The sequence below is a fragment of the Tripterygium wilfordii genome, chromosome 9, assembly GCF_013401445.1.
Source record: "Tripterygium wilfordii isolate XIE 37 chromosome 9, ASM1340144v1, whole genome shotgun sequence".
Classification (NCBI taxonomy): Eukaryota; Viridiplantae; Streptophyta; class Magnoliopsida; order Celastrales; family Celastraceae; genus Tripterygium; species Tripterygium wilfordii.
Genome location: NC_052240.1, coordinates 5,587,607 through 5,605,431, shown reverse-complemented (window position 1 = coordinate 5,605,431; position 17,825 = coordinate 5,587,607). Strand labels below are relative to the sequence as shown.

Sequence of the window (17,825 nt, the reverse complement as noted above, 5' to 3'; positions counted from 1 at the left end):
TTGATGATGAATCGTCATAAATTTTCTATGTACACTTGAAAAAAGAATTCATTGCGTAAATATTATATAATGAAGAAGAGTTTAGAGAGGTGAAAATGAAGTTGTGAGAGTTGAAATCAATATTTTACACTAAGTTCTTTTTACCTATAAAGAAAAAAATTAAAAATTGTATTCCAATAAGGACAATCTAAAAAAAACTTTAGAAAAAAATGACAAAGTCTAACAACTTATCAAAATGACCCTGAGAGCAATCCTACTGTCACGAGGGCTACTTCTTTCTCTTATTTTCTCTCTCTTCACGCTGACCACTAGAAGTTGGTCGTCTGACCATCATTTTCGACAATGAACTACCAAAATAAAGTTCTAGATGAGCCCGATCAAAGCCCAATCATCACCGATAGTCGATTATCACTTGAAGTCGTCAAAAAACTTTCGTAAAATCATGACTACCATTTGGAAAAGAGCTCGATCCAGCATATACGGCCAACACCGGCTACCATCAACACCCCTAATCAACTCCACGGACCAAGGCGCATCACCTTTGTGGTTTTATTACTTTTTCGAACTCTTTTTTTCCTTATGAAATCGAATATGAATTTGTAGATATTATATATGTTTTGGATCTGTTATGATATGTCATCCATTTTGGAATTTCAAACAGATAACATTTCATTAAAGACGAATAATATTTTAATAAGACAAATAACATTTATCAAGACAGATAACATTATGAAAGATATCAAATTAATTGAAATAGATAACATATCAATTGCACTTTGCATATGCCAAATGAGAACTAAAAAATCACGAAAATCACCACAAAAGTTGTCGAAAATAATGATGTGATGATAGATCGAAGGAAAACAACAAGATCTACAAGCCCCAAAAAATGTTATAGAACTCTTGAATAAGCCATGAGGGTGGAGACAAAGCTTTCGACGATGGAGACGAAGCTTCTAGCGATGGTAAGAGATGAGACATGTGTAGGAGACACGTGTTAGTTTGAGGATAAAGACGAATGTATTTTAGACAATAAAATCATATATTTTAATTTTTTGTCTTTTTATGCAATAGTGTTTTGAACTTTATGGATTTTATGGAACACAACAATACATGCACAACATATTTGACTGTCCTTATTGGAATAAAACTCTTAAGTTAGAGACGTATCACTAATTTTCTTTTTTTTTATAGTAAAAATATGTGACCGTTGAAAAGTAACATTTGGAATTTTGACCATTAGAATATGTTGTTAGAATATTCTAATCCGTTAGAATATATCGAACCGTTAGAACATGTAATTAGAATATTTTGTGAAATATAATGGTTTGATATATGATTATTGGAATTTTGAGTGTTTGAGGATATAACCATTTGAGTCCATTTTTAGACTAAATTGAAAAAAAATTAAATATATTATGAAATATATATTTAATATTTTTTATTCTTATTTTATTATATTTCTCACTGTATAATATAATTGATAATAATTAAACAGAAAAAAGGTTTTAAATAATTAAAGAAATGAATATTTTAAATTATAGTGAATGGTTTAGAGATGTTTGATGAGTGTGGTTCAATTCTGATTTTGTAAAACTGTAAAACAAAATTTGTATTTTAAAGAATTGGAGGAATTGTTCTAGATGCTCTTCATTTCCAGGAGCTCCAAAAGCCCACAACTGATGGGACTAAAAAAAATATTGGTCAAGATATGGTGCTTCGGTAACACAAAAGGTCATTCAAAAGCTGTGGCTGGCTGCTGCAGCAGCAACAGGAGAGATTCATGCACCGAAAATGGGCTACGAGGAGTCTATCCCATCTTAGGACAGCAGAGAAATTTTAAAAAGGCGGAGGCGGTGGCCTGACATGTGTTGGGGTTGCTGCTTCATGTTCATGTTCTAGGCCCCCCATTCCTTGGCATTTGATACCTTGTCGGGACTACCACACTGACGTGTTCTCACCCCTCTCCCAGACCCAGTTTCTCTTTCTTTCTTTTGCCCTCTCATGCTCACGATACCCCCACCCCACACAGCCTTGCCCTCTCTCTCTCTCTCTCTCCATATATATATATATGAAACTAAGTCATAATTCATAGATAATACACGTCATTTTTTATTAAGTACACTTTATTTTAGTGTGTTTTTAAAGAATTAATATGATATATTTAATAAAATATGGGATACAAATAATGTTCATCTAGTCCATATCTCTGCAACGTATTGTAGGCTAGTAGTCTAATATTTACTTTGGGAGAAAAAAGAAGTCCTAGAAGAGCAACCAATGGTAAAATTTTATTGGATCAATAAAAATATATGATATTTTATGTTTTGTTGATGTAATTGTATTGAGAGACGAGATTTATTGATGTAATTATATTGAGATTTTATGTTTTGATGTAGTTTTGTTATGAATAATAAGGAGGCATAAAATATTGTTAGCCTCCATATTAGATGAGAGAGGATAGTATACGTGATTTAAATTTTTATGTAATAAAAGTGAGATTCAATATTAATTTTATTCAATCATTAAATATAACTCATTGCATATTTGCATTTGCTCTAAAGCTCACATCACTTGCACCCACTTCCAAAAAATACACCATAAAAGCCCACTCTTAACATCATTTTAAAAAAGAACCCCATTTTCAGAGGGCCATTTAAGTAATTGCAGAGTAGCAGTAAGGCTCACTCAAACTTTTGGGCTTTCTCGAAACTTGTACAGTGTAATGAATTGAAATTGGAGGGTCAGGTCAGGGGACATTCAAAAACCAGCTTCTGCAAAACCGCTAAACAAACAGAGAGAGAGGGGGAGTGATTGTCTGATGATACATTGGATACACCTAGATATGCTTGTTGTACACTGGTGGTGCCAGTCGCAAACGCCTCTAGAGCCCGTAAAAGTCACAGAAGAAAAAAGAAAAAGAAAAGAAAATCATCGGGGGGAAGAAAGAATCTCCTCTCTCAGCTCGCCGTACCTAACTGACTCTGTTGGCTCATCTTTTTCACAGCTTCGGAAGCAAATAAAGGTTTATCTGTGTGTACGTGACTGTTCTTCTGCTCGGTTATTACATCCTTGTGGAATTGTTCTTCTTTTTGGAGGGTTTCTTGTTCTTGTTGGATCTGATTAGTTAATGATTTCGTGTTTCTCATGCAAAAACAAGTGGAAACCCGTGATGCTGGGTGTTATGATTCATAGTATGAAAAGCTTTTAGATTGTATCTTAGATTTGGATTTGGATTTATTGTTCTTTATTGGAGATCTCTAAATCAATCTACACAGAAGCAGTCAAAAAAGGAAACGTAGAGCTGCAATGGCGAATCGGTGGTGGGCTGGGAACGTAACAATGACTCAAAGAAGAGAACAAGATTTCATTGAGACCAACAACAACAACTCCAGCCCTAATTACACCGGAACCCCAAACCAAGACGATGAAGAGCACCAATCCGAAGAACACACTGAACACCACCATGAAGCCACCGAACCAGGTAGTACCTCTACACTATCCACATCCTCTCGCCGCCCAAGAGGCCGACCTCCCGGTTCCAAAAACAAACCAAGGCCTCCCATTGTCATAACAAAAGAAAGCCCTAATTGTCTTCACAGTCATGTCCTCGAAATCACGAGTGGCAGTGACATTGTGGAGAGTCTTGCTAATTTTGCCCACCGCCGCCACCGTGGCGTGACAATAATGAGTGGGAGTGGCATTGTCAACAATGTCACACTCCACCAGCCCACAGCACTTGGTGGGGTTATTACTTTGCAAGGGAGATTCGAGATTTTGTCGTTATCGGGCGCATTTTTACCAGCACCATCCCCACCGGGTGCGACGGGGTTGGCAGTGTACTTGGCAGGAGGGCAGGGGCAGGTAGTTGGTGGGACGGTGATGGGTTCTTTAGTGGCGTCGGGGCCAGTGATGGTTATAGCCGCTACGTTTACTAATGCGACTTATGAGAGACTTCCACTTGAGGAGGAACAAGGAGAAGGTGAGGGGATTAATCCAGTGCAGAAAAATAGTTCTGGGAACTATAATGATGATGGTGGTGGTCAGACACAAAGTACGGAAGATCAGCAGCAACAGCAACATAGTCCTACAATGCCAGTTTACAATTTGCCTCCAAATTTGGTACCAAATGGACAACAGATGCCGCGGGAGGTTTTTTGGGGTGCACCACCTCGTCCTCCTCCTCCCTCCTACTGAAGGTTACAATGTTTTGGTGATGACTGGTATGTGCAAAAGATTATGGAACTTTCTTTTTCTTTGGTTTTGTGTAATACTTTCATGTGAGGATACGCTTGAAGGTTGGGACTTTCCGGCTTAGTTCCTGTAAACGAGAAATTAATTACTGATCATTAGGTTTTTGCTAGCAGTGACTTGAAAAGTTTAAAACTTGTGGGTTTCTTGAATTCATTTCATAATTTCATTCAGTTATCTTCTCTCTTTTTTCTCTTCTGGATGAATGTGCCTGATATAGGGAAAAGAAGAGAATAGTCCAGGAATGGGATTTATCTCAATCTTCTGCATATTTGGGGACCAATTATCCAAGATGGGGACTATTTGCACTCCCGAATTAATTAAGTGCACCCTAAAAATTCAAAAAAGCTCAATATTCCCCTTATCCTTCTTCCCTTACAGCAACACCATCACCACCTTTTTCCTGGTTCACCATCACCATCTCTCTTTTGGTTCACCATTACCACGTCTTTCCTAGTTCAAGGCACCATAACCATTGGAGTGAAGGCTCTGAGATCGTGAGAGAACACGTTGATCACTTGGATCTCATAAATCTGGGGTTTGGTTCCATCTCTTTTCGTCACCTTCGATGAAGATATGAACTCATTTGTAATCGAAACCACAAGAGGTCTGTGAGATGGTAAGAGACATTGTGGTGGTGGGTTGGGATGTTGATGATGATTTGATAAATCCATAGTGGCGACAGAGGCTGTGTTTAGAGGTTAGGTTTTGATGAAGGGAGGGTTAAGGGACAGGGTGATGGCTCTTTTGGAGGAGATGAGGTTAGGGTTAGGGTTTGATGAAGAAGACTTATTTTGTTTTTATATTTTTTATTTTTCTTTAATCTCAGTCGTACGGTTGAGATTATGGGGTGTGGTTTGTAAAATTTGACAAAAACATAAATTGGGATATACTCATAAATGTTATGTTTTTGAATAGGGTTTATTTAGAATGGGATGTGTTTAGTTAAGTAAATGGTGTAAGTAGTCGTTATCCAATATTCCAATGGAGAAAATATAAAGTGTACGAAGTACATCTTTGCTTAGGTGTAAGTAGAACAATATATATATAGGGTTATAGAATAGGGTTGCTATAGAATAGAGAGAGAGAGAGGATGGGACTTTGGAGAGCGTTCAATTATTCATATTGCATTTTCCCAGAAGATTGGTTTTTGTATGTAAGTTGGTCTGACATTTCTACTTCATGCATTGACATCATTGGTACAGTCCTTAAATAGCTTTGTCTCCTCACAAGTTGATCTGAATGCTGTACACTTTGAATTTGACTTGATACTCAACAAGTGGCTAAATATAGCTAGCTAGTTGACAATGTCGCATTTAATGTTCTCTTGGTACCTTATAGCTTATCATCCTGTTAAATTAATGGCAAGTGTGAGTGGGAATTTTGTGGAATTCTTTGAAGATTTTTTATAAGTTTGAAGAATTTTTTATTTTGTCTTGCCTCAGTAGCCTCTGTGAAGTCAAATTTGTTTTTTTGGTTTCAATTTTTTCACTGATTTGAATAATTTATTCATTATTTGGATTGAGGGCAATCAATATTGGATTCTATTACTTGTGCTCTTAGTGATCGAACTTCAACATAAAAACACAAATATAGTTGCTTTAGATGAGTCAAAAGTCTAAACAATCATAGATGTTGCATGTTCTTACACATAGTTTCTAAGAGGTATTTGATCACTTGTATCAAGGCATTTTTATGTAAGTTGACATGGCTATTTTTTGGATGGAGTGTTTCTGATTACGTGTGGTTTGATTGCATTCGTGCTGATTTGTATTTCGCCTTCATATGGTTGGAATATTTCAGATTTGGAGATGTTCAGTTGTTTGAAGTGGTGATGTTTCACTCTTGGACATGAAAATGGGTAATTAGAAACTGTAAGCATTCTTGTTTTTATGATGAACAGTAATTTTACTCCAACTCGTTTTACTTTGTAGTGAATTGTAGTGAAAATTTAGAATCGTTATATCGCATTGATAATGTCAAATAGCTCAATATAATTTAGATGTTCCGTCCCTGCATCCATCGCAAGAGCCTCTTCAGTTTATTTTTATATTGAGCTATTTGACATTGTAACAAGATAGTTTATTTACTTTTTGCCCCTTTTATTGACTGTCTTTGAGTATCATTTAGTAATTATTGATTGAATAAAATCATTACATCACATTTCTTGTTACAAGGTTGTTTCACAACCACCTATAGGTCAGGGGTCCAAATCCTCGTAATTCTAAAGACTATGCATTCGTTGTGAGCTTCTTGTGCACGAGTGTTGTGTATTTATTTCTGTTTATGTTGCACTGAAGATCTTTATGTTATTGTTATCAAAGTTTATGAATTTTGCAGTGTATTTATTTCTGTTTATGTTGCACCGAAGATCTTTATGTTATTGTTATCGAAGTTTATGAATTTTGCAGCTTATCATTTGTGGCGTTTATTGATTTATTATTGGAATTTTTTTTTTGATTGGGGATAATAGAATTGTTGTTGTGTAATGCAAAAGGTGAAAAAAAATATTTGAAAAGGTGAGATATCATCACACTTCTTATACTTGGTCAAAGGTATGGTTGAAGAATGCATGATATGGGTGGGAGAGGTGGTGAAATTAGGGTTTGTGAAAGGTGCTTTGTCCCCTTTCACCCTGGCATGGTTGGTTATCGATTTTAGGGTACAAGTCAAGGGTTTGTTGATGTGAGCATGAAGACAAGAAGATTTCATGCATGGTTGGTAAGCATTGCAGTCTGTTTTGAAAAAGTAGCAGAAGTAGTTTTGTCAAAAGCTACACTCCAATAAGTAAATCTCTCAACTAGAAATCTCAGTTTTTATGCAGTAGCAATGTGTGTTGCAAACTCTCTTATTGACGCAAGATAGAATGTAAAGAATGTTCAAAAATGGATATAAAAGACTGTCAGTACAAGAGGTTGGTTTAATTTCAGTACAGCCATGTTCTTTTTTTAAGTTAACAACAAATGTATTTCTGTGATAAAAAGAGGGTTGAAAGGGCAAAAAAAAGGATTATTTTTTGTATAAACTACCTAAAAACATATAGGTGTTTTTTTTTTTTTTGCTTTCTTTTTAATACTTCACTTGGCAACTATTACCCAACCCACACGCCCAAGTCCCAACCACCCTCTGTTTGGGGTCATGGATAAAGGGGTGGATATGAAGAGGATTGGATAAAATTTATGTTGGTGGTCTACCCTTATTTAGTGGTTACTGGTTACGAGCACAAGTTCCATGTAAGTAATTACAATAATGATAGGGACATGTGAAGTTTATGTGTATCATGTAAGTTTTCTGCGTAGTCTATAGTTGGGATAATTAGAACAGAGAAATTTTATTTACATCACATAAATTGTTAAATTTATACAACTTTTTGATTTTTTTTATTTACATAAATATCCTTATTTGGAATTACAAATATACCCTTTATTAAAAATAAATATTAAATATGTATTTACATATTATACTAGAAACTTATAAGTTTACATAAAAATTCTCTCAAAAAAGAGATATAATTCTATAGGTAAAAAACTTTTCAACGCAAGATTTTATTGAAGAATTGTTGAAGATGGAAGATAACGATTCACAGAAAAATTATACGAATGACTATGAGCTTCAATAACTTGAAAAGAACATTGTCGACTATACAAAGAATGGTGATGGCGTAGAGGTAAGTTTTTTAGGGTTTGTCTCATATACGAAACAATCAATAAATACCCTCTGATTATTTGTCTAATCCAATTTTATGAATTTAAATCGCTACAAGGTACCGATATATTTGAGAAAAAGGTTTTGAGTTGGGTATTTGTAGTTTCCTTGTTGATTAGGTTTCTTACTGGTTGTTTTCATCCTTGGCAACAGTAGGGTTACGTGTTAGTGATAAATTCTTTTTTGACGTGGCTGCCTATAACCTATCATACATGCTGAATTTAATTCACTTGTGTCTAGAGAATGTGCTTATTGTTTGCACACGAACTGCTCTATTTAGTGATCGATTTAGAATAATATACTGTGTTTTCTTGCTTGGGAGTAGTGTACTCCTTGTTTTATTGGAATCTATTGTCTTATGCATATTGATGTGAGATTTTATAGCGATTTAACACTCAGTTTACTCGCAAGTGCACGAATCAATATTGTGACATCTATGCTGTTGAGCGCCTATTGAGCATCTGTTGAGCGCTAGCTGCTTGTCAATATTGTGACATCTATGCTCGAGCATGGGTTGAGCAGCTGTTGAGCGTAAGGAGCTGAAAAAGCACAAAAAATATAATTTATGCAAAATCCGATCTTATTTCGATAAACAAAACGTCAATTCAACCTATAAACATAAGCAAAAGGGTGTATAATAATATGCGTATCACATATCAATATCATCTTACCAATTTCAAAGTCAAGTATACCTGTTTTTTAGGTATAATGTTATCAAGTTTGGAGTAAATATGTTAATTTCAATTAAGGATGGTTTAAGGAACTTCTGTTTTAGCAGTGTTGTCATGAATATAGAAATGTAGAAATTTCAAAAATTTGCTCTAATAATTTACATGCTCCATTTTTTTGTTCTTTGTTTTACCGGGCATAGGCCAACAATGTTTAACGGGTTTAGTATATGTTTTGTTTCTTTCTAGAAGTTTTTGCCTTTTTTTGTCTTCAAAAAAAATGTTCAGTTTCACTAATTATATATTCTTCCAATGTAGGAGGATGCATCTACGAAAGAGACTATGATAAGTGGTGAATTATTCATGGTTGATTATGGTAGTGAATTTATCACATGTGATGTGAGTATGCCTTTATCATTGTTTCTATGTATTTTAGTTGTTAATATGTGTTAACTAATTTTTTTTCCGGTCTACTAGATATACAGAAGTAAATATCATTTAATTTCCTGGGCACGAGGGGCTGCTATACAAACTGGACATGTCCTTACAATTAGAACCTCTGATTCTGGTGGAAGTAGTAGGAAGCTGACCACGAGTATTACTTGCTTGTGAACGGTTAGGTTCATATAGGCCCATGGTTAGTAATGAGGCAAAGAATGTAAAAAAAAAACGTATGTCTATTGGCATGAAGAAATGTGGTAGCCCATTCTTACTAAAAGGAAAACCAGCTAAAACTAGGGATGATTGGTATCATTATCATACGTTAGATGCAAAAGGGATACAGTTTCCAATTTCTATTTGATAGGCTAAAATGGATTAAATGGTGAATGAATTTGTAAGGCTTCATTCATTTTTAGTTTCTTGTATATGTTTAAATAATTTATAGGTTTACATTCATTCTACTTTTTAATTTGTATAACGACTTCACAATAAAATTTTATGATTAATTATTGATATCTTTCTTGGAATAATGTCATATTGGATATGGGTATAGTAGCAACTTGTTTTTGTAAGTTTTATAATAAAAAATTCTAAACAGCAATCATGTGGATGAGAGCTTTGTGCAGTGATTTGGTTTAACTAAATCCAACATTTTGAATTTTCCTGATTCATCTTGTTTCATAGCAGTTCAATTTTGAAGAAACAATCATCGCCAAATACTTGACTGAAATACAGAATATAATTTTACTTCAATTGATGAGGTGTGTAAACTTAACACTTTTAATGAGGTGTGTAAACTTAACACTTTGTTAATCATAATTTTATAAATTAAGGGTAGTTTAGTATATCCATTAAATATTTGGTGTAAACTTATCAAATATGGATATAAACTTATAAGGTAAAAAAAATGATGGAAACTTAGTACTAAATAAAATTTCTCATTAGAATATTATATTCATAGTAAATAAGGGAATAGAATATCAAAATTCAAATTAATTGACACAACAAGTAAAGAAAAAGGCAACATGATATACTGATAAAAAATGTATATGCAATCTGAACGAGTGCATGCTACTATAAATGAGTGGGCCGTCATGTATGGGGCCTTTGAGTTTTGCTCCGCCCAGTCCTTATATATTTGGCTGTCACTATTTAGTATTCTCAATATGCCAGAGACGTGTACAGATTTAACTCAACTATTTTTATTATATAATAATTAATGTAATTATTTTAAAAAATTATGCAATAATGTATAATTATTAATTATATAATAATCTCTCAAAAATTATTTATAGATTTTAGAATTCTAGTCTGAATTTTTTTTGTAACAGTGAAATTTCACGAAATTTTTGTTGTTACAGAGACATCACACAAATAACATAAGTGAAATTAAACTTAGCTAGACAAACAAACAGTGATATTTCACTGTTTTTCGAAACAATGAAATTTTATTTGTTTTTCTTTGAAACAGAAAAGATTGTAGTGTTGCAGAAAAAAAATTCACAATTTGAAAACAATGAAATTTAATAAAAACGGAGGCAATACTCTCAAACTACATTGAAAAAAATACATATAATATGAATATAGAAAGTGAATGCATACTTTTTAATTACAACCATCATAATATAATGTTCTTAGCTACTACATATTTCACTATTTTCCAATCTTAGTAAAAATTTTCACTGTTTTGAAAGTTTAGAGAAATTTTATCAATTTTCAAATAGAGCATTTGTAGTGAAATTTCGCATAAAACATTACAATCTTAAAAATATTGAAAATTATGGGATCAGACAAACATAATGATTTGACCTAAAACAGTGAAAAGTCAAGAGTTTCCAAATTACGCGAATTTGATAGGGTAACTTGATGTGGCTTAGAAGTAAAGACTAGTAGCCTTGCAACTAGATTCATGCTAGTTTGAACAAATTTCGTTGCTAGGCTTTCAACTAGAGTTTTATTTCTTTTGGACATTTTCCCAACTTTTGACCAATTTTTCCAAATTGAGAAAATTTATCTTACAATATTGTGGATGAGAAAATTAAGCCATACCTTGTTAGCATGCTAGATGTCACAAGAACGTACTATAGTAGCTTCCAAGAAGGGAACATTGTACTAAGAATAAAATCAAGGAGAGGACAACTCTCAAGAAACAATATCTCAAGCTAAGATGTCCTCCTCAAACTAACAAATGTTCAAATGCAAAGGAGATCAGAGATCAAAAAGAATTTGGTCTTACCTACAATGATTCTCCATATCCTACCTACCATCACGTCGACTTACTAGCCTAACTACCATGCATGATCTAAGGAAGTACCTAAACTCAACCCACTCAATCCAAAGAAGGAAGACTTCCTAACGACAATCTAGGGAAGATTCAAACTCAAACTAGAAAGGATCATGAAGAATCCTCATATTACAACGAGTGATCAAGATTTCAACAGACTTGGGATATGAAAATCCTAACAGATACGACCTACAACACTATAAATTGAGGATAATCAGACTCCTCCCAATATGCTCTCACAACCGAGACATTTCACTTCCACTTTGGTTCTCTGAATACGATTACTGACTTGAGCGTTAGAGTATCCCCAGGCCATGAAGGGCCGCCCTCTCCATTATTCTTACAGGATTCATTGAGGCTTGTCGTTTAGTCAGCTGTATCATCAGCTGATGTGTAGATTGTCCAGATTTTTACATCCACAAATGTACATTACCAATTCATGTTCCTTCTCTTCTTGCTTTTAAATCTACAATCTACTTCTTCTTCTGCCTGACCTTTCTCTTTCACCATGATCAACAATTCATCATCATCCCAGTTGTGCACACATGGCCAGAGCCTTACCCTGTTCAACTTCAAGAACTCACTTCACATTATCAACAAATGAGCTTCCTTCTTTTATTGCAGAACAAATTCTTATCCAGAGTGAATCTAGGATTATATTCTTATCCAAAGTGAATCTAAGATTATACTACTTTAGAGTTTTTGAAGATATGGAGCTCAAAGTCAAGGGAGATTCATAAAAAAAAAAAAATAGGCCAAGTAAAGAAATCGAATGCAAGGAAGAAGAAGCTCATCATGATCTATGGTGTCAATCACAATCTTGTCATTGATGTCGTGAGAGAAAGAGAGTGCACGCGTGAGGAAACGGAAAGATGTTGAGTTTGAGAATACAAGGAAAGGGAAAAGGTTACAAACTAGAGTTATATAATTTTTAACTCTTTTATTAAATTATAAAAAAAGTAGACTCACAAGGAAATAAGAAATAATGGGAGACTTGGAGCACCATCCCTCAATGATCTAATTCATCACTCTCTTTTTTTGTTGGGAAGAACTTTTGCATCTGTCTTAAAAAAGAAAAGAACTTTTGTCTCTTCAAATATCTTGGTTTTCAAAGGTAAACAAAATTCTGATACTTGGGTTGTTGCAGGTTCCAAAATGGACACACCTTATGACTGTTGGGGAATTACCCCCAGGATCCTTCCTTCAGCACTATCAATAAACCAAAGAGAAATTGAACTTGAGATAACATAATCAAAACACAAGATTTACGTGAAAAACTCTGAAACCGGAGAAAAAACCACTGGTGTTGTCAGAGATAACCAGATAAACTTTCACTATATGAAATTGTTACAATCATATTTTCAGTGACATCTCTCTACACAAAAAAGCCCAAGAACCCTAGAGATTTTCCATAAGCCCCAATTCAGCCTATTTCCTCTAAGATTCTACATCTTGAACTTCTTACAGTCTCACACCCTTGAATCCATATTCTAACCCCCAAGAGATACATCAAGAGATAAACCACAAGGTTTTCCCCAACCTTGCTCTCTTTCCCCCCTCTCAGTCGCCTCTCTAAACCCAAAGAAACAAACAATAAGAATTAGGGTTAAGCAAATATAATACCCACTTTAAAAAAATGAAAAATGAAAATGAAAATGAACCTAAATAGTCAATTAGAACAATGGAAAAATCGTAAATATGGGATTGGTAAATTTCGATAAGTGTTGAGGGTAGAAGGGTCTTTTGGAAAAAAATTATTGTTAGCTAACAATTACATATGGCTTCCCGTGTAAACCACATCAAAGAACCATTTTCTTTGAGATTTTTCTATAACAAGTGAGAAAGTGAGTAGTGGATGATGGGTAGCTTGGGTAGTGAATCCGGCTTGGTCAAATTAGTTTGAAGCTTATAATCGCTATATCTACAGCTGGGTTTACTCTTGTGAAGTGTTGGAAGGACGATTTGAAGTATAAGGGTTTGAGAAACTCTTTAAGGTAAGACTTTGATCTTTTGATTTAAACTTTTGGGTGAGTTGCTAGGATGAACCGAGTGTTTAAGCCATACTTAGATCAGTTTGTTATTGTGTTCATTGATGACATCCTAGTGTACTCTAGAAGTGAGGAGGAACACGAACGACACTAGAGGATTGTATTACAAACATTACGAGAGGAACAGTTGTATGCCAAATTCTCCAAGTGTGAGTTTGGCAAAATATGGGCCAAAGTACCCATGGACTTCCTGCTCAAAGCATCTACCACAACATTAGCTTTACCCAGATGATACAAAATTCTACAATCGAAGTCTTTCAATTACTCCATCTATCTACGTTGTCTCAAGTTTAGGTCTTTCTGTTGAAAGATATATTTCAAACTTTTATGGTTCGTATATACTTCACAAGTTTCACCATACAAGTAATGCCTCCAAAATTTTTAAGGCAGACACCACTGTTGCCATTTCTAAAGCATGAGTGAGATAATTTTGCTCATACTTCTTTAACACAACCCAATCCCACTCTGGAAGCATCACAATATACTGCATATCCACCAGTCCCCGTCGTCAAAGTTAAAATCGGAGCTGAAGTCAAACAAGCCTTGAGCTTCAGAAAGCTCTCCTCACAACTATCTGACCACTGAAACTTCACATTTTTTTGAGTCAACCGAGTCAAAGGAGCCGTGATCTTAGAGAAATCTTGGACAAAGCAACGATAATAGCCCGCTAAACCTAAGAAACTCCTGATTTCAGTCACTGTAGTAGGCCTCGACCAATTCTGAATTGTTTCAATTTTTTGGGGATCAGCCCAAATACCATCCTTCAAAACCACATGCCCCAAGAGTAGAATGCACTTGGTGATAGAGCTCCATAAATTAGAGGTTTACGGTGTTCATTTTGAGATTGGTGATTCGAGTGTATTTTTAACACACGTACAGCTTCGTTCATCTCTATCATATCAGATTAAGGCATCTTAGTCAAAAGATCCGGTAATACTCCACTATATTCAGATGGTTCGTGATGGGAAGAAAACCAGATTTAGAGTTGATTCAGATGGAGAGTTATGGTGTGGTGATCATTTATGTGTCCCAAAGGTGGATGACTTGCCGAGGCTTATTTTAGAGGAGGCTTATAATACTACATATACTATACATCTTGTATCTACAAAGATGTACCAAGATCTAAAACATATGTATTGGCGGGAGAGAATGAAAAAGGATGTGGCGGAGTTTGTTTTGCGGTGTTTGGTGTGTCAGCAAGTAAAGGCTGAACATCAAAGACCAGTGAGGTTGCTTCAGAGGATTGAGATACCTGATTGGAAATGGGAGAGGATCACAATGGATTTTGTGACTGGGTTACCCCGATCCCGTAAGGGATATGATTTTGTTTGGGTGATAGTTGATAGATTGACGAAGTCAGCCCATTTCCTTTTGGTAAAGACTACTTATACTGTAGCCCAATATGCATAGTTGTATCTGAGTGAGATTGTTAGACTTCATGGGGTTCCTGTATCTATCATTTCTTATCATGGACCGTAGTTTACAGCTCGATTTTGGAAGGCTTTTCAGGAAGCCTTAGGAACCCGGGTTGATTTGAGTACCTCAATTCACCCTCAGACTAATGGATAGTCAAAAAGAACTATTCAAATCTTAGAGGATATGTTGCAGGCTTATGTACTTGACTTTACAGGACTCTGTGAACAAGGTCCATTTGATTAGAGATAAATTGTTAGCTACTCAGAGTAGGTACAAGGCCTATATTGATCATCGTCGTCGAGATTTGGAGTTTACGGTTGGAGATCATGTTTTCCTTCGAGTATCCCCGATGAAAGGTGTGATGAGATTCGGTATGAGAGGAAAGCTCAATCCTCGGTATATTGGTCCTTTTGAGGTACTTGAGCGAGTTGGAGCAGTAGCCTATCGGTTGGCATTATCACCTTACTTGTCTAGTGTACATCTGGTGTTTCATGTGTCCATGTTGTGAAAATACCTACCATATCCGACACACATATTGCAAACACAATCGGTCCAAATACAGGAAGATTTGTTATATGTTGAGCAACCAGTGGCTATCGTGGATAGACAAATAAGGAAGCTTCGTTCAAAGGATGTAGCATCGATGAAAGTGGTTTGGCGGAACCACACTAGTCAGAAGGCCATGTGGGAACCGAAGGATGTTATACGAGCCCAATATCCACACTTGTTTGAAGCTACTGGCTCGACATAAGGTATATTTCGAGGATGAAATTTCTTTTAAGGGGAGGAGAATGTAATACCCACTTTAAAAAAATGAAATGAAAATGAACCTAAATAGTCAATTAGAACAATGGCAAAATCGTAAATATGGGAGTGATAAATTTTGATAAGTGCTGAGGGTAGAAGGGTCTTTTGGAAAAAAATTTATTGTTGGCTAACAATCAGATGTGGTTTCCCGTGTTAGCCACATCAAAGAACCATTTTCTTTGAGATTTTTCTAGAACAAGTGAGAAAGTGAGCAGTGGATGATGGGTGGCTTGGGTAGTGAATCTTGCTTAGTCAAATTAGTTTGAAGCTTATAATTGTTATATCTACAACTGGGTTTATTCTTGTGAAGTGTTGGAATGACGATTTGAAGTATAAGAGTTTGAGAAACTCTTTAAGGTAAGACTTTGATCTTTTGATTTAAACTTTTGGGTGAAGTAGATGGTTTTAATAGAGATATCTCTTGCTTGTGATGTTGTGATTACCAAGAATAGAGACTAGGGCCATGCTTAAGAATGTTCTTGAAGGGAAATAGAAGATTTGTGTTTACTAAGGTAAGGGCTTTAATAGCATTGTAAATCTGAATTTGAGATTTAATGTGGAAGCTAATATGAGATTATTATAGGTATATGAGCTGCTGGAATTTTTGTTGAAATTGGAGATTTGGTGGAAATACGTACGGGTAAGTACCAAGTGGTGCTAAATGTGTGATTTATGGATCAAGCATATCTTATAAGCCTTTGAGTTATGAAAAATAATTGTTTTGGATTTGGATGTTGGAGATGTGGATATGAGTTTGACATGATTGGGAATTATTGAAGCATTGGATTTTTCTTAAACTGGTTGAGTTATATAATTTTTGGGATTCGCATTGGTGCGCCGTTATGCTATCGGATTTTTTTGAACAAGTCAGTAATAATGGGGATACACTGGGAGATTCTAAATAGGTAAATTGTGTTTTGTTTAGGTGACTAGTTGACCGGTGAATTATGCGAGTATTGGAGGAAGTAGATTGTGTTTTGGTTGCTATTACCAGGTGAGTGAATAAACAACTTGTTCAATACATTAGATCCCTTTTCTCTTATGGCCCTGCACTTTCTTCGAGATTTGGATCCAATATGACTTTATTGATGAATCCAGCATTTTTGGTTATGTTACCGTGCTTGATATATGATGGTATCGTTCTCTCGTATGTTATGGGACAAACATATTTTATGGTTCCTTATTGAGTTCCTTATTTCCAGTCTAACGCTGTACTAGTCTGTTCGATTCTTGGTCACATGTTTGTTCTGGGAGTGACTTTGGTTAGGATACTGTGTGCTAACGACAGTATTCATTAGCCTTGGTGCACCAAGTATGATTCGACACTGAGTGTGCTGTTTGATTCGGCACTGAGTGTGTTGCCTGATTTGGCACTGAGTGTGTTGCCTGATTCGATACTGATTGTGCTGCCTGTTACAGCATTGTATGTGCTGCCTATTTATTCTGTGTGGAAGTCCTCCCGCCTGATCACTGTTCCTAGATATCTACTGGCTTATTGATCATATTACGCATGTTTAATGTCATCGATATCCCGTATCTTTTCCAGCATGCTTATCCCCCTCTACATTGATTGAGTTACTATTCATTCACTGAGTCTTGTGACTCAAGTCTGTGTTGCAGACATTTTTTTTCAGATATAGTTAATCCAGTAGAGCCAGGTCTGCCTACAGCCAGATAGACTTTCAACCTCCTTATTCTGGTGAGCCCAGCACATATAGTGCGGGTGTGATTATGTATTATCTTGGACTCATGTATTACTGTTATTTTACCGACTCTAGATGATCCGTTAACTACATATAAGATATGATGATATGTAAGGCCATGGGCCAAACTGTGTTGTAGTTATTTCCATGTCACGTGTATCTTGTTTCTTTGATTATATTATTGCCCAGACCACTTGTTCAGAGGCTTGCTTGGCCTCGGTGCGCCCTAGGTTCATTGAGGTCAAAAGCCGATCACGTGTCCTCATTTTGGGTCGTGACAGTAAACTTAGGGCAAAAGAGTGCTTTTCATCCCTCAACTATTGGTCGGGTTTCATTTTCGTCCCTTCGCTTTTGTTTTTCCCTTTTTCGTCCCCCAACTATGGGAAAGTACCATATTTATCCGTTGAATAAATCCGGCCATTGAAAAATCCTACGTGACATCATATTGTTCGTCAGATCATGTTTTTCCCAACTTAAATCTCACTTGAAAGGACGAAAATGA

At 35.5% G+C, this 17,825-nt stretch overlaps 3 protein-coding genes and 1 long non-coding RNA gene across 7 annotated transcripts; 3 read left to right on the top strand and 1 right to left on the bottom strand.

The window, feature by feature from the left end:
- The first annotated feature begins 2,713 nt into the window (after positions 1-2,713).
- On the top strand, positions 2,714-4,433 carry LOC120006416 (AT-hook motif nuclear-localized protein 15-like). Of its 4 annotated transcripts, none has more exons than XM_038856445.1 (3): positions 2,714-3,037; positions 3,161-3,194; positions 3,285-4,433. In XM_038856445.1, the coding sequence occupies exon 3, from the start codon at positions 3,310-3,312 to the stop codon at positions 4,195-4,197; it is 888 nt and encodes a 295-aa protein (XP_038712373.1). In that variant the 5' UTR covers positions 2,714-3,037; positions 3,161-3,194; positions 3,285-3,309; the 3' UTR covers positions 4,198-4,433. The 4 variants fall into 4 exon arrangements, with proteins under 4 accessions (XP_038712373.1, XP_038712372.1, XP_038712370.1 ...); XM_038856444.1 differs by having other exon boundaries at positions 3,279-4,433; XM_038856442.1 differs by having other exon boundaries at positions 2,714-3,194.
- A 9,398-nt stretch (positions 4,434-13,831) lies between these two features.
- LOC120005948 (uncharacterized mitochondrial protein AtMg00860-like) lies at positions 13,832-14,286 on the bottom strand. The gene is made up of 2 exons (XM_038855826.1): positions 14,275-14,286; positions 13,832-14,158 (listed from the first exon to the last, which is right to left on the bottom strand). The coding sequence occupies exons 1-2, from the start codon at positions 14,284-14,286 to the stop codon at positions 13,832-13,834; spliced, it is 339 nt and encodes a 112-aa protein (XP_038711754.1).
- A 62-nt stretch (positions 14,287-14,348) lies between these two features.
- Positions 14,349-15,321, top strand: LOC120005947. Its single transcript, XM_038855825.1, has 2 exons — positions 14,349-14,771; positions 15,028-15,321. Exons 1-2 carry the CDS (start codon positions 14,349-14,351, stop codon positions 15,319-15,321), a joined length of 717 nt encoding a protein of 238 aa, XP_038711753.1.
- Positions 15,322-15,759: 438 nt separating this feature from the next.
- Positions 15,760-17,499, top strand: LOC120006497. The gene is made up of 5 exons (XR_005470024.1): positions 15,760-15,977; positions 16,073-16,132; positions 16,204-16,260; positions 16,546-16,614; positions 17,241-17,499. It is a non-coding gene; the product is annotated as an uncharacterized LOC120006497 (long non-coding RNA).
- Positions 17,500-17,825: the final 326 nt, after the last annotated feature.